Source organism: Protomyctophum bolini, assembly GCF_963924005.1.
Source record: "Protomyctophum bolini genome assembly, chromosome: 1".
In the NCBI taxonomy this organism is placed as follows: domain Eukaryota; kingdom Metazoa; phylum Chordata; class Actinopteri; order Myctophiformes; family Myctophidae; genus Protomyctophum; species Protomyctophum bolini.
In genome coordinates this window covers 18644484-18671158 of record NC_137862.1, presented here as the reverse complement: position 1 = coordinate 18671158, position 26675 = coordinate 18644484, and the positions used below count along the sequence as shown (strand labels likewise).

Genomic DNA, 26675 nt, shown 5'->3' with positions numbered 1-26675 from the left:
CATGAGGCGTAATGGACTGACAACCATATATGGAGGCACGTGATGATGAACAGGATTTTCATCAGTCACCTATGGTCGCACTATAGGCTACCACCACAAGCAATACTCATAACAACAACAACAATAATAATAATAATAATAATAATAATAATTGTTATTATTATTTTATATTGTTGGTGTTCTGTTTCTCTCAACACTGTATTTTCTACATGTTTCACATAGACTACATGAGAATGCAAATAATAATAATCATTTAATTCCACGCTCCAGACGTGTTTGTATTTGTACATCTGCATTTTTTGTCTATGATCTGCACCTGCGCAATAAACAGAGCCCACGACTGTGGTGTTTTCCCCCCTCCATCACACAGTTTCTATATGGGAGACTGGGAGTTGTAGTTCTCATTGCTCCCCCGTTGTTCGAATTCTTTTGAAAATGTAAAGCGGGTGGATGATTACAAATTAAAAGTATAAGCGAAATGTTTAATGAGTGACAGAAAAATACCCTTTGTTCTTTTTCTTGTCTGATATAAACCCCGGCGTGTGATACGAGCCGCTTGTTGAACTACAATAACCAACAGCGCTTGCAACGAATGCGAGGCAGCGCGAGTGTAAACATAACTCCAGGAACATGAAAAGATCGGGTGACAGTACTGAGGGGGAGAAGAGAAGAAAGGTATTGACGCTGTTTTTTCTCCGTTACGTCTGGCAAAATTATGAGCAGTGTCGCTCGCTGAATAGCTTATGTTCCAAATGTGCTGTTGCTGTTGCCGCTGTTTACATTCTGAAGGCTGCAAAACGGCACATGTCAACGCATACCTCACCTTGTTGTCTCGTGTTTGCTTTATTGTGTCCCAGTCCCCCCTTCATTCTACTATGGAAGGGGAATAAATGGAATACAATACAGTGCTATGTTTCTGATATGAATAAACTGAAGCTAAAGTCTTAGCTTTGCATAATTAAAAGCCCCTCAACCCCCTTATACTGTATGTCAAAACGATACACATATAGTAGGTAGACTATTTATGACTGAGACAGTACTACATCAGTTATCAGCGTATTTATTACATTTTATTATATAAAAATATTAAAATGACAGTCCATATATAAAAAGCCTAAACTGTAAACATTCAATACCATAATTTTTCTATTATACAAAGGCAAGTGACAATTGAGTACTATAGACGAGTATACAGGTCCTATATTACTAGTTACCAGGAGGACAGTTTAAGAACGTATTGTTAGTATAAAGTTAATGTCAGTGCACATGAGAAAGCCTCAGAACTGGCAGCGTGCCAGCAGCCTACTGTAGAGAGAGTCAGAGACTAGAGCACCGAAGTCTGACGTCACTTTCAGTAGAGGGCGCCAGTACACAGGTTCATGTATTTGTTTTGTTGTGGTGTTATTTATCTTCGTTGCAAACTTGCATCTTCAGTATTTATTTAGAGATGGGGCAATATATCAGATTAGCCAACATGACAGATATACTGTATGTACCTTTACAATATAATATTGTCTCTGTCGGGTGGAAACCACACGCCATGTCCCAAAGTCTTACTTTTCAGGGTTCAAATCCAAGAACAGCTAAAGTAGCAGGTCTATACAAGCTTGAGGATCTTCTACTTTTGATGCTTTTGTTTTGTAAGATGTTGCATGTAGAGTGATATGATCAAGTATCAAGTTGATGATCAAAGTGACTAGTGACATAACCTCAAATGCCTGCTGAACGTCTTGCATTTGCAGACAAGGTGATTTCCCCCTTTCGTTTGTGTTAAATGAAGATAGGCTTCACCATTGATCACCTTGTGATTGATGCATGGTGTGATTATTAGTTGGTGGATGTTGTTGTGTACAATGCACTAGTACGCTCAGGCATTCTGATGCTGACTATAAGTATAAGATAGCCTATACTGTACTGTAACTGTACGTCTGTTTGTGGTTTGTGGTGAATGAGCAGGGAAGGAAGGAGGAACAGTCATACATCCTATAGTCTGTCTGTCTGTGTTTGTGCGTGCATGCGCTGTCTGTCTGTCTGTCTGTCTGTCTGTCTGTCTGTCTGTCTGTCTGTCTGTGTCTCTCTGTGTCTCTCTCTGTCTCTCTCTTTCTCTCTCTCTCTCATGGCCTGCCGTCTGCTGTGCCACATGTGTTTGGATCATGTCAGACAGCGGTGAAACTATGTAGGACGTGGTTCCTCCTGTTTATGAAAGCAGCCATGGTGACCAGATGAGCAGCTCAGAGAGAGAACTCATTCCAGCTGTGTCTCTCTCTCACTCTCTCTCTCTCTCTCTCTCTCTCTCTCTCTCTGAGTGTGCTGCATGCATGGACCGATAATGGCTTTTTTGGTTTTCTTTTTTCTTTTCTTTTTCTTTTTTTATACAAATAAAAGGCAGAACAAGAAGGATTGTAATGGTCAAAATGGCTGGGAAACCACAGAACAGACAAATTAGAGGAGCGACGTACCGTACATCCCAGTCTCTTGTTAGCGGGCTCCAGTTCTGTGCCGTTATCGTCATATGAGTAATAACTTGAATACGTTGGACATGACTGTTGTGTCATCGTCCGTTTAAAAGGAGTGCTTTGGCAATTCTCAGTGAAAGATGAACTGCGACTGTGATGGGTCCGCTGTCATTTTGAGTTAGCCATTCTGAGATTTGCATTAGTGTTGGGAGTTGCCATCTATAAGTCAAACATACAAAGTGGCAAAGACTCTTGTTGCACTTTTTTCTTTTCAGTGAAATGATATAGGGCTGGGATCGTTTTAGGATTTAAACTATTCTGGTTCCTGAACGATTCCCCACATGGTCCGATTCCTTAGTTCCTATATTAAATAAAGAAATAAAATCTGGCCTTCATAGGCTTCATTATAATTTGTTGATGAAAACCAATTAAATCATGGTACAATATTACATAGATATTATTGTAGTGGTTCACAGAGTGAGGTGCAAGGATCCTCTGGGTTGCAGGTCTGTAACTCAGAGTGTACAAATAGAAGCACGGGTCCATTTGGTTCCATTTGTACACTCTCTTCAGAGTCAAGGGTCCTTCACATGAATTTTGAGAACAACTGTTCCTCAGGTTCCGAATCCCAAAGATCTGCTTGGCTGTGCCAAGTGTGATTGTATTGTGACTTTGGATACAAATCTGTCAGACAAACAGACATTCTTCCATGCATGTTTAGCTTTTCTGTTCTTACCGTTAATTTGAATTTGAAAGAGCATGCTGTTATTTATATTATTACAGCATGAATGGCATGGAATTATTTTTGTTCATATAGTGCAGTGGTGAGTTTGTGTAACCAGTGCTTTCCGAGTTCCCTATATGGTGGCATCTCAACTACCCAACTTGTGTTTTGTACCCTGGTGTAACGGCAAATATCTCGTTACTCTTCATCATCATCATCATCATCGTTTCAGCATGAATTTCCTGTCATGCCATACAGAGTGTGAAAGCAGCGCTGACCCCTGACCCCTGTCCCTGACCCCAATGTTCTAACACTGTCTTTGATGCAAGCTCGCTGGCTGTCCCGCGTTGACATGTATACTGTACTGTTACTGTCGACACAGGAAGTGCGTGTGTGTGTGTGTGTGTGTGTGTGTGTGTGTGTGTGTGTGTGTGTGTGTGTGTGTGTGTGTGTGTGTTTATGAGTGAGTGAGTGTGAGCTATGGGCTGAGTAATGATCACACAGGGTCACCAGATGTTGCGAGGAGGTCCTAGTCTCAGCCTGGCCTGGCCCATCCCTCAGATCAGGCTCATTGGTTTCCTCTTGGTTGTGGCAGCCAGCGCAAGCTGTTTAGGGCATTTAATTTCTGAACACTCATTAAAATGGTTTGTGTTTCCCATGGCAATTCTGTTAAATTAACAACTAGCGAGGTAAAAGCTGATTATGTGGCCACACAGCCAGACATGGTTAATCAATCCCCCCCCCAGCCTCCCCCACACACAAAATGTTAGCTGGAGAATTAGTGTAAAGGTAACGATTTATGGCGACTAATGCCTGCGTCCTGTCATGTCGGGCCTGGTGTTTTAGCAAGAGGGGGGGTGTTGGATTCAGCGCATTCAGCAGCTTTGTGCTCCACCGGCCATCTTTTTCTCCCTCTTAACCCCACACTACACGCCGTTCGCTCTATTAATGAGCCAATAATGGAGAAATAGTGTTGGGGTGTTGACATAAAACATGGGTAGGAATACCTAAAGGCAGGGGCGACGGCAGCACAAGCTCCCCAACAGCGATAGATTTACACCTGGGCCGGGGGTTAGAAACGAGCGCGCAAAGGGGGGGGGTGGGTGTGGGGAGGGGAGACCTTGCGGCTTCAGCGGACCCCTGCCGGCCGCGAGACGCTGGAAAAAACCCAGGGCTTTGGGAAAAATACAGCCCACAGTCTGATAATGATACCATTACACTAATGGAGCCGGGCAAATGAAGGAGAACCCAGACGCCCCTGCTTTATTACCAGAGGGGGCCATTTCCTCGCTGCATTCCTAATGGCTTGAGCACCCAGTATTGATCAGACCATCATGCCGCTAATCCTCAACAGAATTACTTATCGCTGGGCGAGGTGTCGATCTACAGCCCCCGCTTGCTCTGGCCCCACGCCGCTGGGAGGTGCCGGGTGGGGACCCACCGGGCTGTTTACCCAGCCAATGATTTAGGGCCAAGGCATGGATGGTGGCGTCCCTGTTTGACTAGGTCTTCATCTTCAGCAGGCTCTGCTCTGGCTCAGTATGTTGCTGTTTCTGTCTTTGCTGTAACTAAAGAGTTGTGGGGGTGAACCCAACAGCTTTCATTTAATTAAGGTGAAAGCAACGATTTGGTTCCTCCCACTTTTACGTGTCCGAGAGAGAAGGGGGAATTAAGAAGCCACCGCGAGGATGGTTTGTTGTCCACGCTAATTGAGCTGTGCTGTAAATAAGAACATGCAGGCAGCTGCTGTGTGTTCACTGTGTTGTGATGGGCGTCGGGGCTCTGCAGCATTCATCTAGAGCAGTGGTTTTCAACTCTTTTCAGGGCAATGTATATTATTTATTCTGCATTTGAGCCACGGACCACCATTTCATGAGATTTAGCCTTGTAGACCCAAAACGAAATTATATTTTGTCATCGTTGGATACGTTTTTGTTCGCAATTCTATGCTGTACTGATGTGGTACCGGCATAGGAGACATACAGTAACAGGCAAACGTTGATCAAATTAGAAATTCTTCTACATTCTCTAATTGTGTATATTTCTTGGAAAATAAGTAATGCAGATGTTTAACAAAAATGTAACTCTTAGTTGAGAGTGTAAACCAAAATGTTACACTCAAGATGGGACTCAAGATTTCATCACCCCTTAAGCATGTAGGCTACAGTAGTTGTTTGCTTTAAATTTCAGCAAACGATCAGCACCTTTCTTGGGACAGAGGTGGAACTTTCTGCTATGGCTTTGTAGGACAGTCAGTGATTCACAACGTTTTTGAATCATTTAAATAACCGCACGCACAAACACACACAAACAAATGGACCCTTACGAGTCCATTTAGGTTCTATTTGTACACCCTGTTGGAGTTACAGATCTGTAAGGGTCCATTTGGTTCCGAGCAGCCCCTTGAACCCTGGCGGTCCATGGATCTCACGCTGAGAAGAGATCCAGGGGTGTACATGGCTCACACACACACACACACACACACACACACACACACACACACACACACACACACACACACACACACACACACTTATGAGGATTCAATACAGCTGATTAGCAACACACACATTATTATTATCATTCGTTTTTACTGTAGCCTCAAGTCCACACTCTGTCCTTGGGATGAAGTCTTTGTGTAACAAAATGTAACGATTTTATAAATTATACATGCTTTGCATTATTTGAACGTGATTGAGAGCGATGCAGCCATGAGGGTCATTATCATTACAAATGGATAGGAGGGGTCAGGTAGCACAGAGTACTCTGCTCAGGGCTTGTGACCTGTCACATCCTTGGCCTCTTTAGGGCGTCCCATGTGTGCAGTAGCATCCTCCAGGCTATTGGATGCGTGGCATGGTACCATCAGCAAGACCCCCCGCCCTCTCCCAATCACCTCCTGGCCTCGGCTAATCAAAGACTTTACCTTTAGGCTTCACATTTAGCCCTCTTCATTAGGAGGCCTACTCCTGTTAGCCATAAAGATGTATTTATATATTTCCATTCGGGGGGCAGCCTGTCGCAGCCTGGGAAACTAGCTATTGATCCGGATATTTAGTCATTTCTTTCTGCGTGTGCCATCAATATTGCCGCAAACATCCCAGCTACGTGCGAGGGTTGACCTCAGTGCCTGGCCTCTGTTTTTTTTTCTCCTCTCGCTCCCATTGGAGTTCAGTGATATACTATTCTGAAAAGTAAAATCAATGAATGAATATGAAGTTTTGCTGTGTAATATAGTGCTGGCCCAAGGCCTCGGGTCTTTCATTGATCGGATATGTGCTCGTTCAAGGCAGGGGGGAGTTGAGTTGATTAGTCTGCTGCTGAGCCCCCCCAGCCCCCACCCGCTTGTCTTTACCTTGTGTCGGCTATTTGATCTTTGGCTCGTATATTTGGTCTGCGTTGTTTACAGATCAGGCTTGGCTGGCCAAGACACTCTTTTTACCTAAGGCTCGGGCCTATAAATGTCAATGTTGGAAGGAGTGATTTCTTTTTTACTACTGTTACTCTTTTTTTGCTTCACTCTAGTTAGTTCTGTGATCCGTGAGCGTTGTGCGTTAAAGATTTCTGAAGGAACGGGGGTTTCTTCTTCTATCCATTGACACATGGTTCTTGACAGCGTGGTAGGTCTATAGACCCCATACACTTAGCTGCATAAAGCACTGACATAGACTCAGCGTGGTCGGTCTATAGACCCCATACACTTAGCTGCATAAAGCACTGACATAGACTCAGCGTGGTCGGTCTATAGACCCCATACACTTAGCTGCATAAAGCACTGACATAGACGCGGCGTGGTCGGTCTATAGACCCCATACACTTAGCTGCATAAAGCACTGACGTAGACACAGCGTGGTCGGTCTATAGACCCCAGACACGTAGCTGCATAAAGCACTGACATAGACTCAGCGTGGTCGGTCTATAGACCCCATACACGTAGCTGCGTAAAGCACTGACATAGACTCAGCGTGGTCGGTCTATAGACCCCATACACTTAGCTGCATAAAGCACTGACATAGACTCAGCGTGGTCGGTCTATAGACCCCATACACGTAGCTGCATAAAGCACTGACATAGACTCAGCGTGGTCGGTCTATAGACCCCATACACGTAGCTGCATAAAGCACTGACATAGACTCAGCGTGGTCGGTCTATAGACCCCATACACGTAGCTGCGTAAAGCACTGACATAGACTCAGCGTGGTCGGTCTATAGACCCCATACACTTAGCTGCATAAAGCACTGACATAGACTCAGCGTGGTCGGTCTATAGACCCCATACACGTAGCTGCATAAAGCACTGACATAGACTCAGCGTGGTCGGTCTATAGACCCCATACACGTAGCTGCATAAAGCACTGACATAGACGCGGCGTGGTCGGTCTATAGACCCCATACACTTAGCTGCATAAAGCACTGACATAGACTCAGCGTGGTCGGTCTATAGACCCCATACACTTAGCTGCATAAAGCACTGACATAGACTCAGCGTGGTCGGTCTATAGACCCCATACACTTAGCTGCATAAAGCACTGACATAGACGCGGCGTGGTCGGTCTATAGACCCCATACACTTAGCTGCATAAAGCACTGACATAGACTCAGCGTGGTCGGTCTATAGACCCCATACACTTAGCTGCATAAAGCACTGACATAGACGCGGCGTTTCCTGCAGATAAAATAACACTCCCAAGTTTTAGTTGTGTATGAGAAGGCTCGCTCTCTTTCTCCTTGTTAGTAAATGACGACCTGTCAGCGTCCATATAGATTGGTACTCGAGATGTCAAGTCCTCCCGCTGATAAATGTGAGAATATGTGCAAGTCTCTCTCTACCTCCACTCCTAGGCCCTTGGTTCTTTTTATGGAGGCCTGTCTTAGACATTTTAAAGGTGCATGATGTCTACATTTGGTTTGCATCTGGAAGGATATCAACTTTTATGGCCCGGGCTCGCATTGTCTCGGGTCACATGGCTGAGCGGGCCTGCCAGCGGCTCACATATGTGTTTAAGAGGGATCTGTGATCTTACTAAACATCAGAATGGAAAAGCCAGGGATGCCCTTATGGTAGGCATTACGGCTTGGCAGCAGCGGCTCGCCATGACTGAGAGCCATGGTGAGTCATAAGCCTCCATCGGGCCATTTGCCATTCATGCGTGATCTGTGTTGTCTTGAAGTAGAACGACGGAGGGCTTCAATTCTTGCGGATATTCGAAACTGTCAAAGGTGATGAAGACTAAGCATAGCAGGAGACCGAAGACATAATGTAACTCTGGTGGAAGATTTTCTTTTACGCTTCATACAAACTTCAGTTTGAGTTCACAGAGCTATCAATAGAACCTCCCTGTATTTTCAGGATATGGGCTTTTCTTTTTTATTTCTTTTTTAGATCAGCCCTACTTTTGATTATGAATCATAATTGACCACAAATCATTTGTTAATTTCCCCATCATTAGAATTTTTTCTGATGTAGTACTATATCAAATTAATTAATTTAATAATCAGTCTGTGTTTATGCTACATCATGAAAATTAGAAGATAACACATCACTGCTTAACCCGTTAAAACCTGGGAAAGCATCTATACTGTGTCATTTTAGATCTTAGTGTTGGCTAAACCAGGGCTACATTTAACACAATGGATGCGCCAGCATATTTCAAAATATAGGCTAGAGTGCCAGCAGATATGGCAGATATGGCAGGGGCCCTGTCCAGAGCCTGGGCAGGGGCCCTGTCCAGAGCCTGGGCAGGGGCCCTGTCCAGAGCCCGGGCAGGGGCCCTGTCCAGAGCCTGGGCAGGGGCCCTGTCCAGAGCCCGGGCAGGGGCCCTGTCCAGAGCCTGGGCAGGGGCCCTGTCCAGAGCCCGGGCCGAAAATAGACGATTTGCTCGTTTACATATGATGTAAATTCTCCAGTCATTGTCAATGGCATTTAATGTAGGACAAAAATTGCCGATTTGCTCGTACACATGGCATAAAATCTCCATTCATTGTCAACGGCATTTAATGTTTGTGTTAGGACAAGAATCTACACTATAGCTGAACCTAGGAGGGGTTAGAGCCCCTAATTCTTTTTTATAATAGTGCTATTTCTGCTATTTTATTTATGAACATTTTTCAACATGGACACGATTATGAGAAAATAATAGCGATTACCGGTATCTCAAATAATTGCGATTAGACGATTATGTAATAATTGTGACAACCCTAGCTACATCACTGTCTTTCTGCTATGCACCCCCCCCTCCCCCCTCTCTGTGTGTGTGTGTGTGTGTGTGTGTGTGTGTGTGTGTGTGTGCGTGTGTGTGTGTGTGTGTGTGTGTGTGTACAAGCAGCAGTCACTAGGAGTGTCTGTCCAAACAGCTCTTGACAAGCCGGTGTGTCTGACAGGGCCTACCTAGCACCTCACATTAGTGTCGAGGCATCGTCAGCAGTGTCAGCGCGTTCTCAAACAAGCACCCCCCCCCCCCCCCCGCAACCCGCAGCGTGGATCATGTAAAGTGGCCATCCAGATCGCCTATCAGAGCCAATGAGATTACATTGAGTGTGACCCAAACCTCGCCGGGGTTTCATCTGTCTCACACACACACACACACACACACACACACACACACACACACACACCCCCCTCGTCACAAGAGACACAGAATAATCCATTGGATCAATATGTGCTGGTGGCTGCTTGAGGCTGACGCTGAATAAACATGGGAATGACCCGCTCACCTCAGACACACAGACCCAAGGCCTCCTGGGGGTTCATTAACCACTCAAGGCTACTACTTGTGGGGAAGTCATTATTTTTCACTTCTGTTTGTTTGGCACCCATCTGTGTGTGTGTGTGTGTGTGTGTGTGTGTGTGTGTGTGTGTGTGTGTGTGTGTGTGTGTGGGTGTGTGTGACATTGTGACTGTGTGTGTTGTATGTTGTGCATGCACTGTGCAGCCATTCATACGTCCCTACATGTGTGCTTGTGTGCCTGTATTGTCCCCGTCGCGTAGAAACCTCATGAAACTGTTACTTTTCAGGATTCAAATAAAAAACAAATAGCAAACGTAGCAGATCAGTAGAAAGCTCAAAAAGTGTTGCTTTGTGCTACGTTTCCAGCTTGTGGATCTGCTACTTTTAATTAATTTAAGATAAGAGGTTTCCGCCCGACAGCAACAATATAATTGCGGCTCTCAGGACATACTGTATGAAGGACATATCCTTGCCCATGCCTCCATGTCGGCTAATTTTAGCTCCAGTAAAAGTCATTTTCACTACGCAGAACCACCTGCTCCATTTTAAACGGGAGAGGACGGATCTCTGGATGCTGTTTATTTGTGAATTTATTTTCCTTTGTAATAATGGCTCACCTTTCCAATAAAAGGAAAGTACCTCATCGTTATAGTGTTGCTTGACATCTGGTTTCGATGGACGGGTCCAAAACCCCCCTTAGTTCGCTAGAGCCACGGGAGTCCACTTTCACAAGGCTCTGTAAACACTAACTGTTAATTTGTACATCATAAGTTCTTTTCAATAAATGTGTGTAATGGAAGTGTGTGAAAGTACCTAGCATGTTGCTCGCTGCCCAGGGGCAGATGAGGGAGGGCGGGTGGGCACTGTATATGGTGCCCCTTTTCATAGCAACTTTAGTGCTGGCATTAGCCTGCTGTAGCATAGGGCCAGCTGTACACACTCACCACCATTCACAAGATTTTTTTTAACCTTTCCTAACAATGGCATATGATAATGTGCACTGCGTATACCTTAACTTTCAACCTGGCATCCCTATCCCTATTTTGGCATGTCATCTGTGACAAAAAAGAAAGTCTGAAAATAGAAGATCGAGGAACTCACAACACGCTGAGAGAGCTAGTAGAGATCTGCTATTTAAGATGTTGATGAGTAGAACATAGCATTTAACACTGCAAGGATTAGTTCTGTTCACAATGTAGCACCGTGGCTTGAGCAAGGCACTGAGTTCCCCTTTCCACCAACAGAACTTTGTTTCTGGAACTTGTTCCGTTCATTATTTTTTAATGATGGTTTATATCTCATCTGCATCTTCCAACTTGAATAGTGACATGCCCACTTTGGTTCCCACTTCAGGAGAAGAAGAAGTCTTTTTTTTGTTCCAGTTCCGAACCAACTTTTAGTGATCTGAACCAATTCATTTTGTTAAAAAAATATGCGGGAACAAGTAACGGAACCAGTTCAACCTGTGGTGGAAAAGGGGCCATTGATGAGAAGTGCAGGGAGTTTGGCTTGTTGGCATTAACTCTGCCAGGGCAGGGAGCTGGATGCCTACTGTCATTAACGGCATAATGTACTCATCAGATACAACTCTCACATAGATATATATATATAAAGTCTAGTCTAGATGGCTTAAGGCGGAGTTTCTGACGTCGTTCACTCGGCGGCCATCTAACTTCGGAGCTACAGTATACTTGTATATGTTCAATGACAGCTCAAACAAAAACAGTCATAACTCGCTCAAATCTTGACGAATTTACAAACGGGTTGGTTTATTACAAACGTTGTCAACGTGGCTACGATTCAGGACGCGTTTAATATGAACGTCGTATAAAAGCATAAGTATGTGGACGTCTCTGACGTTTATAACAAACCAAACCGTTTGGAAATCGGTTGAAAATTGAGCAAGTTGTGGTTATTTAAAAGTACATGCCCCATAGACACAATGTTATGTAGCCCCGAGGTAAGATGGTCACCACGTAGCAACATCGCGCTCCATTGGCCAGAGCGCGGGTGAGCCATCTAGTTTTCTTATATATATCTATGGGCTTCCCTATCTGGTCTGTCTCACAATAGTTCAAGTATTCATCTTCAAACAGCTGCTTTTAATAGTTTTGTATAACGGGAGCATGCCCGCATTTTTGGAAAAACCAGCAGCTGAAACGCCAGCAGCTGAAACGCCAGCAGCTGGGCATTTTGCGCTGCCGAAACCTTTTCTTTTTTGGGCTTTTAGAGGAGAGTCTTGGGGGCCGTTTTATGCAGAGAAATAAAAGGCCAGTGGACATGGGACCTAAAGACTGTATTTACTGTACTGTACCAGTGGACATGGGACCTAAAGACTGTATTTACTGTACTGTACCAGTGGACATGGGACCTAAAGACTGTATTTACTGTACTGTACCAGTGGACATGGGACCTAAAGACTGTATTTACTGTACTGTACCAGTGGACATGGGACCTAAATACTGTATTTACTGTACTGTACCAGTGGATATGTGACCTAAAGACTGTATTTACTATACTGTACCAGTGGACATGGGACCTAAAGACTGTATTTACTATACTGTACCAGTGGACATGGGACCTAAAGACTGTATTTACTGTACTGTACCAGTGGACATGGGACCTAAAGACTGTATTTACTGTACTGTACCAGTGGACATGGGACCTAAAGACTGTATTTACTGTACTGTACCAGTGGACATGGGACCTAAAGACTGTATTTACTATACTGTACCAGTGGACATGGGACCTAAAGACTGTATTTACTATACTGTACCAGTGGACATGGGACCTAAAGACTGTATTTACTGTACTGTACCAGTGGACATGGGACCTAAAGACTGTATTTACTATACTGTACCAGTGGACATGGGACCTAAAGACTGTATTTACTGTACTGTACCAGTGGACATGGGACCTAAAGACTGTATTTACTGTACTGTACCAGTGGACATGGGACCTAAAGACTGTATTTACTGTACTGTACCAGTGGACATGGGACCTAAAGACTGTATTTACTATACTGTACCAGTGGACATGGGACCTAAAGACTGTATTTACTATACTGTACCAGTGGACATGGGACCTAAAGACTGTATTTACTGTACTGTACCAGTGGACATGGGACCTAAAGACTGTATTTACTATACTGTACCAGTGGACATGGGACCTAAAGACTGTATTTACTGTACTGTACCAGTGGACATGGGACCTAAAGACTGTATTTACTGTACTGTACCAGTGGACATGGGACCTAAAGACTGTATTTACTGTACTGTACCAGTGGACATGGGACCTAAAGACTGTATTTACTGTACTGTACCAGTGGACATGGGACCTAAAGACTGTATTTACTGTACTGTACCAGTGGACATGGGACCTAAAGACTGTATATACTGTACTGTACCAGTGGACATGGGACCTAAAGACTGTATTTACTGTACTGTACCAGTGGACATGGGACCTAAAGACTGTATTTACTGTACTGTACCAGTGGATATGTGACCTAAAGGCTGTATTCACTGTACTGTACCAGTGGACATGGGACCTAAAGACTGTATTTAACGTCTCTATTAGAGCCAGACCACTCATCATTTGACTTTTTTGACGACATTGGTATCTGCAATTATGCAGCCAATGTGTCCCGATTTTAGTAGGTACAAAAAAACAAAACAAAACATGGGTAATCTGTGGGCATCAGACCCAAAGCTGTGGCATGGGTCGGTCGGGCAGTGGGTGGATCGGTTGGGCTCTGCTAGTCTCTCTGCTTCAGGTAGCAGCCTGTTCATGTCTCAGTGCTTCTTCGGTGTGTGTTTTGTTCATCAGCCTAACTTTTCCTTGCATATGCGTGGGAGAGAGAGAGCGAGTGAGAGGGTCGACAGCTTGAGTGGCATACTGTCAGACAGGCGCTGCCTCTCCTACGTTGTTGCGTAGTCAACCCCCTTTTTTGAGGGCTAGTCTGCATGTGTCTATGTGCGTGTGTGTTTGTGTGTGAGTCGGGTGGGGGGGCAGTGTGGGGGGGGGGGGGGGGGTGTTGTCAGGAGGTGGCCAGCACACTTTGCATGTTCTCCGCGAGACAGGCTCTCCTGGGCGAGCACTGGTGCATGACAGTTGCCTTTCATCGCTGTCTTCTCTACGCTTAACCCCATGACCAACCCTCCCTCCTCATCCTCCTCCTCCTACTCCTCACGTCTGCCTGCCTGGCTGCTGGCCTCCTTCTCGTGCACGCTCCTCCTCCTCCTCCTCCTCCCCGGGCCGGCTCTGAGTGACGGACTTCGAAGGTGGGCGGAAGGGAGGGTAGGGGAGGGAGGGCCCGTGGTGCTCTGTATACGCCACGCCACGCCTCGGCACGGTGGTGTGATGGTGGTGGTGGTGGTGGTGGTGGTGTGGCAGGCTTGTCACGAAGCCCCACCACTGTCAGGGCATGAAAACCCACCCATCCAGACTCGGCCGACGCGCGCGCACACACACACACACACACACACACACACACACACACACACACACACACACACGGACATGCACACACTTGCGCTCACACGCGCGCTACTGCTCACCATCCACCAACAAGCCTTTTGTTCAACAGTCCGTAATCCCGTCCACCGGTGCTGTCAGCCACATGATCAAACGTGCATAGAAAAGGAGAACCCCCCCCCCCTCTCCCCCACCCAATGCACCACACAGACGCACGCACGCATACACACACATACAGTACACAGATCCCCTCCTCTCCCATCAGAATATAGGCAGATTTTTTACCTTCCCTTGCTCATCCTTGCAGCTCCGTTTATTCAGATGAGGTCTGCTAGGGGGCAGCGGGTCAGTCAGCCCCCCCCCCCCCCAAGATAAAATAAAATAAAAATAATAATATATGTCTCCAGTGACAGAGACAAGAAAGAGAGAGGAGAGACGCTTGGTGAGTGGTCATGTCAGGGCTGTTTTGGTGTTTTTGGAGAGTGCAGTGTGTGTGTGTAGTTTGTGTACATGCTCGCCTGTGTGTGTGCGGCTGTGTGCACGTGGTGCATGGACAAGCGCATTTGTGTGCACGTGCGTGCCGTTGTGCACACAGACTATGCAGTGTGTGTCTGTTGGATGGCGAGGGTTAGGGGTTAGGAAGTGTGAGGCTTCCGCTGACAGCCCCGGTGTCACGCGTGCTCTGACCCGGGCTGTGTCCGGGGCAGCCACTGTCATTTGTTTTCAGGACTGTGCTCCAAAGTGGACCGAGGCACACTGTCACAACAACAAACACACTACCAGGCCAGCACTGAAGCTCACAGCTAGTACTATACACACATTTGGGATCCTTTGAGGATTTTAAAGATTTTCCAGTTTCTTAACGATTCCAACTCAACAGTCTGAGTCCTTAATGGTTCCTTTTAACAATTATATTCCTTTATACTGTAGGCCTATACCTCACTAGTTCTCAAACGGAGGTACAGGGGCGCTCTGGGTTATTTGGGGAGTGGTTCCTTTCAGGTGTGTAACTCTGAACAGAGCCTTAATTAGTATAATTGGTAACACATAAGAAGGAGTGTGTTTGTGTTTTTTCTACAATACAATTCTGTTTTGACTACTACTTTTTCTGTTCTGTCGAACTCAGTGATGTCGGTGGTTGTTAAGCGTGTGTGTGTGCGTGTGTGTGTGTGTGTTTGCTTCATTATGTGTTGGTACACATTAAGTCCTCTTGCCAGGGTGTGTGCCGCCTTCATTTCATTTCATGTATTTCTGCATGTGGTACAGTACGTGTGTTATATCTCCCACATTCTGCGCTGTACGGTACATATGTAAAACCCCTCATCGCTGGCTGACTCCTCAAAGTCTTCTCCAAACTTGTTATTGCAGTGTCAGTGGAGACACGCACACGCACGCGCACCCAACGTACTCAACCCTAATCCAACAACGCAATCATCTGCTCCACACTGTATATCCACAATGTGAGTGAGTGGACCCCCCACCCCCCCACCCTCCACTTATCAAAGCTATTGTCATATGAGGGGGTGGCTGGGTGCATTGTGACATACCGGGACGGACTCATGTAAATGCGTTGACAGGCTAGTGTCTTGGCTGAGTGGCAGCGTACAGGGATTGGAGCTAATCTGAGTGACTTGATTCAGGCCCCCCCACCCTGCCTCCCTCCCTCCCCACCCAACCACCCACCAACAACCCCAACACCAGCGAACCCCCAGCCTCATAACTCCAGAGAAATAGACAGCTTCAGCTAGAGTTATCTGTGTTTGTAAGTCCTTCTGCTGCGCCGCGGATGACAATGGGGATTAGTGCCAAGGTTCTTTAACCCATTCAAACCGGGAAAGATTCGGTGTAATTTTAGATTTTTTGCTATAGAAATAGCAACAGGAGTATATAAGAAAACTCTTAGAATTTATTTTTGCAGATCACACATGTGTGTGTGTGTGTGTGTGTGTGTGTGTGTGTGTGTGTGTGTGTGTGTGTGTGTGTGCGTGTGTGTGTGTGTGCGTGTGCATGTGCGCACCGCAGCTATTTTTTAACATTAAGAGAAAAAAGGTGTTTTTTTTACACAACTTTCTCTGGCACGAAATATTTTCACATAGGGGTAGAACTACTGATTGTAGAATCGGCCTGAGATCTTAATGGGTTATACTATTTTTTTATATTTAAATATTATTTTATTTTAGGGAGGAGGGGAGGGGTGAAGAGAGAGAGAGTGAGAGTTGGGGGGGGGGGGCTGAGTTTCTTATCTGCGTCTCGGCAGGATGCTGCGGCGACCATTTTTCCTTGACTGTCAATTAAAGAGGGGATCATTAACTTCAAGGGTATAAATGTTCTAACACTGGTATTATGTTGGCAAGCTAAAGGGTGATTTATACTTAGTTGCACGCCAGTCTCTCTCACCCAAAACCGACGATCTACAAGCTCTCGACGCGTTGCAGCATTGACACACTGTGAGCTTGTAGATCTGCAAGACACGGTGCACAACCAAGTATAAATCGAGTATTACTAGTCGCTGACAGATGTTTCCAACTTTAATTCGCCGCTTGTTTTTTTTTTTGGTGTGTGTGTGTCCTTTAATTAATTTATGTATCGCTATGCAGGTTTTAAACATTTTCTCCCCTCCATCTCTCCCTTTGTTGGGCTGTAATCTCAGCTTCCGCAGTAGCAAAGACGATTGGGCCTTGTCATTCCAGCCGGCGTTTCCGAAGGTGGTTCAATCGGCTAATGTATTCAATATCAACATGAATGAAAGGTAAACAGCCGTCTAATGTTGCGTCTGTTTGTTGTTTCCTGTTGCTGCCTCCGCACGCACGCCACCGTTGCCTGAGCCCGTCTGAGCCCGCGGGCGATTTCAGGGAGGGAGGGATGGATGGAGGGAGGAGGACTGACTGCGTGTCTGTCTCCAGCGATTCCCCGGGAAGCTCAATCCAAAACTGTTGAGAAACATGCTTGAAGAAGAAGGGTAGTACAGTACTTACTGCTGGTGTCTCTCCCTTGTGCAAGGTGCACAAAGTGTGTGTGTGTGTGTGTGTGTGTGTGTTTGTGTTTTTTCTCTTTAAGGTAAAGAATACAATTCTGTTTTGACTACTACTTTTTAGTAGTTCTGTCGAGCTCAGTGATGTCGGTGGTTGTTAAGCGTGTGTGTGTGTGTGTGCGTGTGTGTGTGCGTGCACCAACGTTGAAATATCACAGTCAGCCTGGGAGCTGACTGTCACAGACAGGTCTGCCCCTCTGGATGGGTATACAAGCGTGCTTTGTACTCAGTGGTGCGCCACACAAACTGAAAACAGTCGATATACAAGTTCCCAGCGCAGGCGTTCGGCAACGCGCTGCAAGCTTACAGATCGGCTATTTTTGGTGAGCGACACCCACGCGCCTGCGTCGCGAGTATGAAATGAATCATGTTTTTTTTTAACTGCTGGGACAGTGAGAGTGAGAGAGATGATTTGATTGAAGAGGAGAGGAGGGGAAGTGAGGGAGAGCGGATAGAGGGGAGACGGAGCAGACCGCTAATGGGCAAACTCTCGTCGCCCCCCATCCCCCCCCTCACCATCCCGCCCCACCCCGCCTCGTCCACCCCGTCCTCTGGTGACAGCTCCTTCCCTTTGTTCCCCCCCCCCCCATACCCACACACTCTGCCAGGGATTTCGTGTGACAAGTTTTCGAGAGCTGATCAAACGCGGCGGTGACACCTGATTAGGATATTGCGTGTGTTTACAGTTGCGCGTGGGGCGAAGACCCCCCTCCCCCCCACCCCACCCGAGACAAGGGAGGGAGACTTCACCTTGACTAATTAAATTTGCACCTGTGACGCCAGCTGCTGACAGCCACCGCAGGGCTGTATTTATTTGTGTCATATCCATACATACTTCCTGTGTGACGCTTATGGAGGCAGACCACGCTAGTGCTTTCTTTCTATAAGATAACAAAGCAAATAACCATGCAGTCTGTGTGTGTGTGTGTGTGTGTGTGTGTGTGTGTGTGTGTGTTTGTATACATGTGTATGCTTTCCTTATTGTGTTGCCGTGGGGGTATTTCAGCGTCCCCAACAGAGGACATGGCTCACACACACACACACACACATACTGTCACAAATGAGCTCCAGGGTGCAGAGATGGTGCTCGGTTGATAGATGGATGAATGGACACATCAGAGAGAGATGGATGCATGGATGAAGTGAAAGGCCCGATAAGAAATGGGTGGATGGATCCCTGGATGAATAAATGGGTGGATGGATCCCTGGATGAATAAATGGGTGGATGGATCCCTGGATGAATAAATGGGTGGATGGATCCCTGGATGAATAAATGGGTGGATGGATCCCTGGATGAATAAATGGGTGGATGGATCCCTGGATGAATAAATGGGTGGATGGATGGACAAACTAATGGGTATAGTTGGCTGAATAGAGCAGAAAGGGATGGAGTGGTTCTCAAAGATCCTTGGGGGACCACATGTTCTATCCTTTCTAGAGCAGTGGTTCCCAAACTTTTCAGGTCGAGAGACCCATAAGAGAGATTAGATGTTTTCCCCATAGCAGATCTACAAGCTATAGCAACATGGGTCGCGGACACTTTTTTATGAATCCCTTCATTTTTTGTTTCCTATTCAATTTAGTTTATAATTATTTCAAAACACAACATACCCCCAAAAAAATTAAGAGAAATTAAATGATTTTTATGAATGATAATTTCACGAACAAAGAAAAAAAAACGTCTTTTTAGAAGTAGTGAAAATAGCCAATCTACAAGCTCACAACGCGTCTTGAGCTAAAAGGTTTGGGAACCACTGCCTTAGCGAGATGCACACGTGTTTGTGTATGTATCTATCTGTCTAAATCAGTGTTGGGATCGTAAGGTCCTGTAGCCGGAGTGAGCCGGGACATCAGTCACCCAACAGCAGCAGACAGGGGCGGTAATTTGTGACCGGCCCCCTCTCTCCCACACGCCCACCCAACCCACAGCCTCAAATTGACCAGGCTCGACCGTTGGTCATGCTGTATTACATGGGTTAGATGAAGTAATTATTTCTAGGCCACTGACTACAAGCAAAGATTAATAGTTTTTGAAACGGCCATAATGGAGGGCTGACCCGCCGTGACATAAGCATTATTTCAAGCTCACCTCCGATCTCATCTCTCTCACCTCCTGGGCCCTGGCAGGCTGTGATTTATACCTGGGCTGGATGAGGGGGGGGGTTAGTAGACTCAGGCTACACCTGGATTTGATCCTTGGTTATTTTTGGAATACACAATCCAGATATCCTGCAGCATTGTCGGACGCAAACTGGGCACAGTGGGCAGTTGTTTACATTATGTCTGAAACTGGAATTGGTAAACCTGTTCTTCGGAAAGACGTGATGCTCACCGAAATATAGCAACAAAACAAAAAAATAAAATTAGGTCATGGAGCTCCAGCCAGCTTCCTTCCCATGGACAGAGCCGGAGCTTCCTTCCCAGATCGGGGGCCTTCTGCCCTGCGACTCTTCTCTCTGATCTTGGCCCCCTGTCCTCTGGAGCCTGCAGGACCGACCGGTCAGGCCAGAGAATTGTCACTAGGTGGCACTTGGACATCACATTATCTGATGCTTCCACTTTCCACTCTCCTCCCACCCCACCCCACCCCACACTACCCCAACTCCTCCTCCTCCCCAGCTCCCTTCCTCTCCTCTCTCCTTCTGTGCTAAGTACACCTCAGTTGTTGGGGCTGTTTTTTTAATTTTTTATTGTGTGTGTAATGCATTCACCTCCGTTCCTGCCAGCTGTTAAACGCCCAGCCCTGTTAACCCCATCTGATTGGCTGTAATCATTAGTAGAAGTGAACAGTAACCATGGCATCCAGCAAAGGTTGGGGATGAGGTGGGGGTGGGGTGGGGCTTGCCAGTTAGTTCCCTGGGCGGGAGGGGATAGATGGATCTGAATTTGTGCTGCGTGATATCGGCAGAATCAAATTATATCATGATGGCACAATCTCAAAGCTCACTATCATTGCATTGTGATGAGTTGTGAGCTTAATTGTCGATTGCTATCTGCACTATTTAAAATAAATACATACATAAGGCTTAAGTAATTAAAACCAGGGAAAACCAACACTTAGGCCAAAGCCAAATCAGAATATTATGGGATATACTGTAGATACAACATTCACTCACTATTAGGGATGGGGCGATAATCGTTATCATTCGTGCTGCAAATCCAGTCCCCTAGTTTCTATACGATAAAACAGACCCGTACGGAGGGCATTTGGTTGGTATGATTGGTACGCTAATTTCACACTATACGCAAATAATCGATTCGCCAAAAATACATTCACTACCAACCACCCTATATCTACCAAGTGTTTAACACACATTTTGAGTTTTAAGCATATTTAGATTATTGCAATAGTATCGTTAATCGCAATTATTTTTCCCACAATAATTGTGACTTGCAATTTCCGTAACTGTTCCATCCCTAGTCTCACTATATGGATATATTGCCCAGCCCTAATTTGGATCCCTCCTGATCAGGCAACCTGGGACCTGTCTATGCGTCTGTGTTTTTTCGTCTCTAGTGTTAATATTAACCCGACACTTTAAAACACACGCATCACAGTGTGAGCCACCAGCAATTACATTTTCAAATGGCTGGGTTTGTAAACCTCCAGCTTGTTAATCTGTCACCATTCAAGCTACTGGGGAAGGGTGTAAAGAGGATTAAGCTATTCAATTCCCTGGTAGAATATTTGCCTTTGTTCACAATGAGTGAAGGAAAAATAAATAAATAAAAACACAGGGTGGCTTCTCAAGCAGGACAAGTGCCTTCTGCTGTGTGTTTTTTTTTTTTTTGGATTTGCCTAATGCCATTATAGCAAACCTATCTGCTTCCCAGTTCCAGGAAGAAGACCTGCCCGTGTAAACAGCCACAAATTATATCCAGGACCTTTAATTTAATATTAATCTGAGGTCACATCGTAATGCGCGATAATCTGATCTGCAGACTACACAGAATAGAATTAAAGTCGTCCGGGAGGTTTAGCCCACATCTGTGTCTGTTACCATATGTTTTACTAATAGCGTAGGTCAAAAACATTCCCATTCACAGGACCCCTGGATCGCTTTTATGGGACCTTATTTACAGCCAACTGTTAACAAACAGGACAGGATGAATAATTGTAACCGATGGAGGGAGAAAAAAAGATAGCCCTGGGATGGCGTGTGTGTGAGGTGACATACAGGAAGCTTATGTTTTGCATAGGGTTAAAATACGCTGTCACAGCTGTCAGCCAATCCGGTGCTATCCCCCCCCCCCCTCCGCCTTAGCCCCCGATTTACCCTTGACTCTCAACCTTTCGTCGGTTTGGATTGCAAATCATCTTTATCCCAGATGAAGCACTGTGGGGATAGGCAGCGAGCAAGCACAAGATGATCTAATATGGAACCTAGAAGGACAGAGAGCCGGGGAAATCGCCGTCATTTGAGGAGGTTGCCTGTCACATGATGGGTTTGATCAGCCCTTGCTCGGCTACACAGAGCCGGGTCTTTGCACTGTCTTAACAGTGGTACCGGATTAGAGGCACAAGCCACTTCTCCTGTGATCAGTCAGTCACACGTGTATGCAGACACTCCACAGGGCTGAGATCCTCCTCACGCGTCTCCCGGTGTCACATGCGCCGCGGCGGCGACGGGCCTCGCACGTCAAGTCTACTGTATGTAAATGAGGAACGCGTGGTTGTTGACAAAGGCAGCATTTGGAGCGGGGTGGGTGCTTCCTTTATTCCACACTGCTTGAGAGCGAGCGTTAGGCTATTTTGGATTTATTCGCTGTTTTGATGACCGTTTTTATGTGGGTGATAAACTGATAATATCTCCTTGCTGCAGTGAGTGAGTGACACACACATCCGTCGTCTGTGTGTGTTAGGTAACCAAAAGTGTATGTGCTGGCTGTAGCCGGTGTGGCCAAACTTGCTCGACTGTCGGCTGACCTGTGTCAAGTGTGTGTGTGTGTGTGTGTGTGTCTGGCCTGGCGGCTTCCTCAGACACTGTCTGGCTAAATGTTATTGAATTGTTTTATATTGTCACGGATCTGAAATCTCACTTTGGGAACAGAATGACCAGGTGTGACCTGACCACCCCCTGCCCCTCTTGTGTCGAGGAGCGTGACGCTGTAGGCCAGACTCCAGAGGCGGTGATTTTCTACGCTTCACCTGGTTATATCGATCCACCTTCCTCCGTGCAGAGCCAGCCCTGCGTCAGCCCCCAATGCAGGCAGTATACTGTGGGCAGAGAGAGGGCAAACCAGGTCCCCCCCCACCAGCCCCAGCCTCCAGGACCTCAGGTCTGTCCTTGACACTGCCCGTGGGACTGCCCTGGAGGACACCGACTCTTATTCCTACCCTTAAAGACTCCCTCCCCCCCCTGGCTGGCCTGCTCGCTCCCTCCCCCTTGGGCTCAAACTGCACTTTGCACGGCAGCCATATTGATTTTTCTTTTTGGTATAGGGGCAGGGAAGTGTGGCCCGGGTGGTGCGAGAGAATAAAGAGAGATGGGGCAGGGCGGGATGGAGAGAGAGAGAGAGAGAGAGAGAAAGAGAGCTTTCTAAAGCACTGATTTCTCCTTGACTGAACCTCAGGAGGCGACAACGCTGTCAGAACAACTCCTGTTGGAAACGGCTAATCACAGTCTTTCAATCAGCGTTCCCCCTCTCCGCTCCCCCATTCACCCACTCTCCCCCTCGCCAACGCTGAACGATGTCTGAATACCAAGGGACCGGCGTGCGTGTGTCTGTGGTAAAACTGGCCTGTTCCGCATAGAAAAAGAGCTGACCTCAGGAAAGAGGTGTGTGTGTGTGTGTGTGTGTGTGTGTGTTGACTGTTGTCGTAATTTGAAGGTGAAAACTAAAAAGCCCTCTTTTCTATCGACACTATCCTAATGGAAACATTACGGCCCCCGGCCCACAAACTAACAATTAAAGACAAAGTGGGCCTGCATCAACAGACCCTGTTAAAATCCCCCCCACTCTCTCTCTCTCTCTCTCTCTCTCTCTTGTCTCTCCCAGATTTGACACTCTGTAAAGGTCACGCAAACGTCTTTTTTTCTCTCCTCCTCCTTTGAGGTGTGGATGAGTGTGTAATGGATGTCGACACTGCGGACACATTGGAAAGCACTCAAACAGGGCCCGGCCCTGTGCCAGCCTGTCTGCATCTGGCCTCTCACCATCCCAGGTGCATTTGTAAATACTTTTGCATGATTGATCTGGAAGACTGTGCCTGTGTCCGTAAACCTGTCAGGCTCGGAGTGACCGGGAGGAGAGGGAGGGAGAGAGAGAGAGAGAGAGAGAGAGATATATTTAAGAGCATGTGCACATGTATGTTGGCTATGTTCTGTGAGAAACATGCGCGCGCACGCACACGCGAGCACACACACACACACACACACACACACACACACACACACACACACACACACACACACACACACACACACACCTATAGTTTAAGACAGAGATCATGGATGAGAACCGTGAATCTTGCGCTGTACTGTATACCAACGCACTTGCGATTGTGACATTTGTCTGGGTGCCAATATAAACGTGCATGTGTGAGTGTGAGTGTGTGTGTGTGTGTGTGTGTGTGTGTGTGTGTGTGTGTGTGTGTGTGTGTGTGTGTGTGTGTGTGTGTGTAATGAATGGCTTGCCGTGGTTCCCCACAGCGTTGTTAATGTGCTTAGATGGGTGTTGTAAACAGGCCATGAAGGCTCTGCCGGCTGCCCGCCCTCCTCTCTAAATGATTGGCCTGGCGTTCAGGTAGATGGATGGACGCGTTCCAATATTAATGATCCCGCCTCCCCACCCACCTGTCGCTAAGTGAAATGAACAACGCACCCTTCAGCCTCCAACAACAATTAGTAGAGCGGAGCGGGCCCCTGTCATTTTTCATAGATGCCCCCACTGAACGCGCTCATGTGTTGTTATGGACGACTGTATCATATAAAATTCCATTTAGTTTTACTTTTAGTCATATTTTTTTAGTTTTTGAGTTGAGTTTTAGTCTATTCAAATATGGGATTTTAGTCGTTTAAATGTGACAGAAATGTATTTTGGTAGGCCTTTGTGGCATCATATTGGCTGATTTTAAACTTGCTGCGACATGTTGGGAGCTTGTAGATCAGCTATTTTTAAAACACCCAAGCGCAAACCAATCATAAAATGACTTGTCTTTTAGTTATGCTGGATCTCTTCTCTTCACTATTCCCTCCCTAACATTTAACCTAGTTTTAAATGTTTTCACCGAATTGTCAGTATATTTAGTCATAGTTTTAGTCAACACTAGTTATTTTCCCGTGTTCTCACACTGTCAGTCTGTTGAATATGCATCTGCAGGTGTGTGTGTGTGTGTGTGTGTGTGTGTGTGTGGTCGTACAGGTTTACACATTACTACTGCTATGGCACCTCTGGGTCAACTCACACACATTCCCGATGCTTTAGCTACTCATTGGCCAGCGTGGTTAGCCATCGCCCTGACCCAGCAGCGGACCGGTAGGAGGGCAGGCTGCTGCAGACAGAATTAACGGCCAAGTAGCCATAAACGAAATGTCAGGTGTGCAAAAGTCAAGTGGGACATGGTTAATGTTTTGCTCATCCTCTGAATGTACCGTATTTGGTTTTCGGGATGGTTCTATCATGGCGACGTTTATTCATTTATTTATTTTTTAACGGATTGTGAACCAGGGACCTCCACCCTGACTAGGAATCAACCACTGTTATGTCGGAGAGAGGGGATATGGTGTGGGGGAAAGAGTTTGGATTTTAATAATGACCGTTGATGCCTTCATTTGTTTTCAAGGAGCAGAACAGAAAACACAAGAAAAGCAATCAAATGTATTGTACAGTCCTAAAGTATAAGAAGAAAAAAAAGCCCGCGATTCCTGATCCCCATGTTGTTCACAAGTCATGTGAATTGTTTCGCATGTGCATGTTTTTGTCAAAGCGTCACTATATTTTTTATATAGGAACACAATTATAGAGATTGTAATGCTTGTTACTGTATAGACTGACAAATGATGTGAAGGAATGCAGGAAGGCGTGTGTGTGTGTGTGTGTGTGTGTGTGTGTGTGTGTGTGTGTGTGTGTGTGTGATGATGGCACCTGGGTACTATGTTGTCTCACTGCTATTGGAGACATGGCCTGTGGACGAGGTCTAGGCAGAGAGCTGATGTGCACATAGAGACCTATAGGATGTGTATACACACAGCCAAACAGTGGAGATCAGACCCCAGGGAGACCCTCCTGACACCAGCATGTATGTTTGCTCAGGTGTGTGAGGCCTGTCCGTTTCGCAGTTACACCCACAGACATTCGGTATGTATGTTACACACACAGACGCACGCACGCACACGCTCGCACACTTAAATGTACGTACATACACAGACGGTACATGTGCCCACCATACACATGCCATGCTTCACACATTATTTACTAATTTGTAGACTTTGTTAGCTGAAACGCACGGTTCTTCATTTTGTCATTTGCGGTGCGTACAGTCAATGAATTGTTTCTTCCGTGTTCGGCTCACACATCAAGCGACCGAGGAGTTAAGACCTTTTTTTCCTTTTCATTTTGTCCCGGGTCACCTCGCACCGGCTCCCGGCATTTTGCGACCCGGTGCCAAATGAAACGGAGCAGGAAGCGTGTTTGATGTGCCGGCCGGTGCCTCTGTTTGAGGCCCGTGTTTTACAGGAGACTTGTCAAAATAGTTGATTCACTGTCACTTTTGCAGCGGGGAGAGCGCTTCTGAAATGGCTCTCACACAAGTACCAATAGTTTGCTGTCCAAACAGCAAGCTCTATTACTGCTGCTTCCCCCCCCCACCGCGCGTCATCATCGTCCTCCCCTGGACCTGGGGCTGGGCTGTCCGTCCGTCTGTCTGAATCATAGCGGTGTACAAGCATAGAGGGAGGACTCGGAGCTACAGCCCCGCCCCCAAGCTATTCATTTCAATGGAAGTTGCTCAGTGGTGTTTTGAAGCACCCGGAAGACTGCCGGAAGTACCATCATAACTCAATGGCACGAGCGAGCGGAAGAGCAGCCCGGACCTCAAATTTGAGGTCCGGGCTGACGCACATGACGCCATGAACGTCCGCCCACCTCCATGAAAGTGCTGCAGTTCCTCTTTTCGCCAGTAGGTAGTGGCAGCTTCAACGTTGGATATAGGTGGCTTGGTACTGAATGCCTCTCTGGAGCCAAAAGGCAGCTGGAGTGCTGCCCTCTTTTGGCTGGAGGACTAATTCACTTTCAGTAGGCTACGTACTGCTGTAGTTTTG

At 46.4% G+C, this 26675-nt stretch overlaps 1 protein-coding gene across 1 annotated transcript in view; it reads left to right on the top strand.

Annotated features, from left to right (window-relative positions):
* Positions 1 to 600: 600 nt before the first annotated feature.
* The window catches only part of fto (FTO alpha-ketoglutarate dependent dioxygenase), a gene marked incomplete at its 3' end in the record, with an annotated part of 188360 nt that continues 162285 nt past the window's right edge, over positions 601 to 26675 (top strand). Inside the window, exon 1 of the mRNA XM_080766638.1 lies at positions 601 to 675. Within this exon, the coding sequence (XP_080622764.1) occupies positions 631 to 675 (45 nt within the window). The 5' untranslated portion in view covers positions 601 to 630. The remainder of the gene's footprint in view (positions 676 to 26675) is intronic.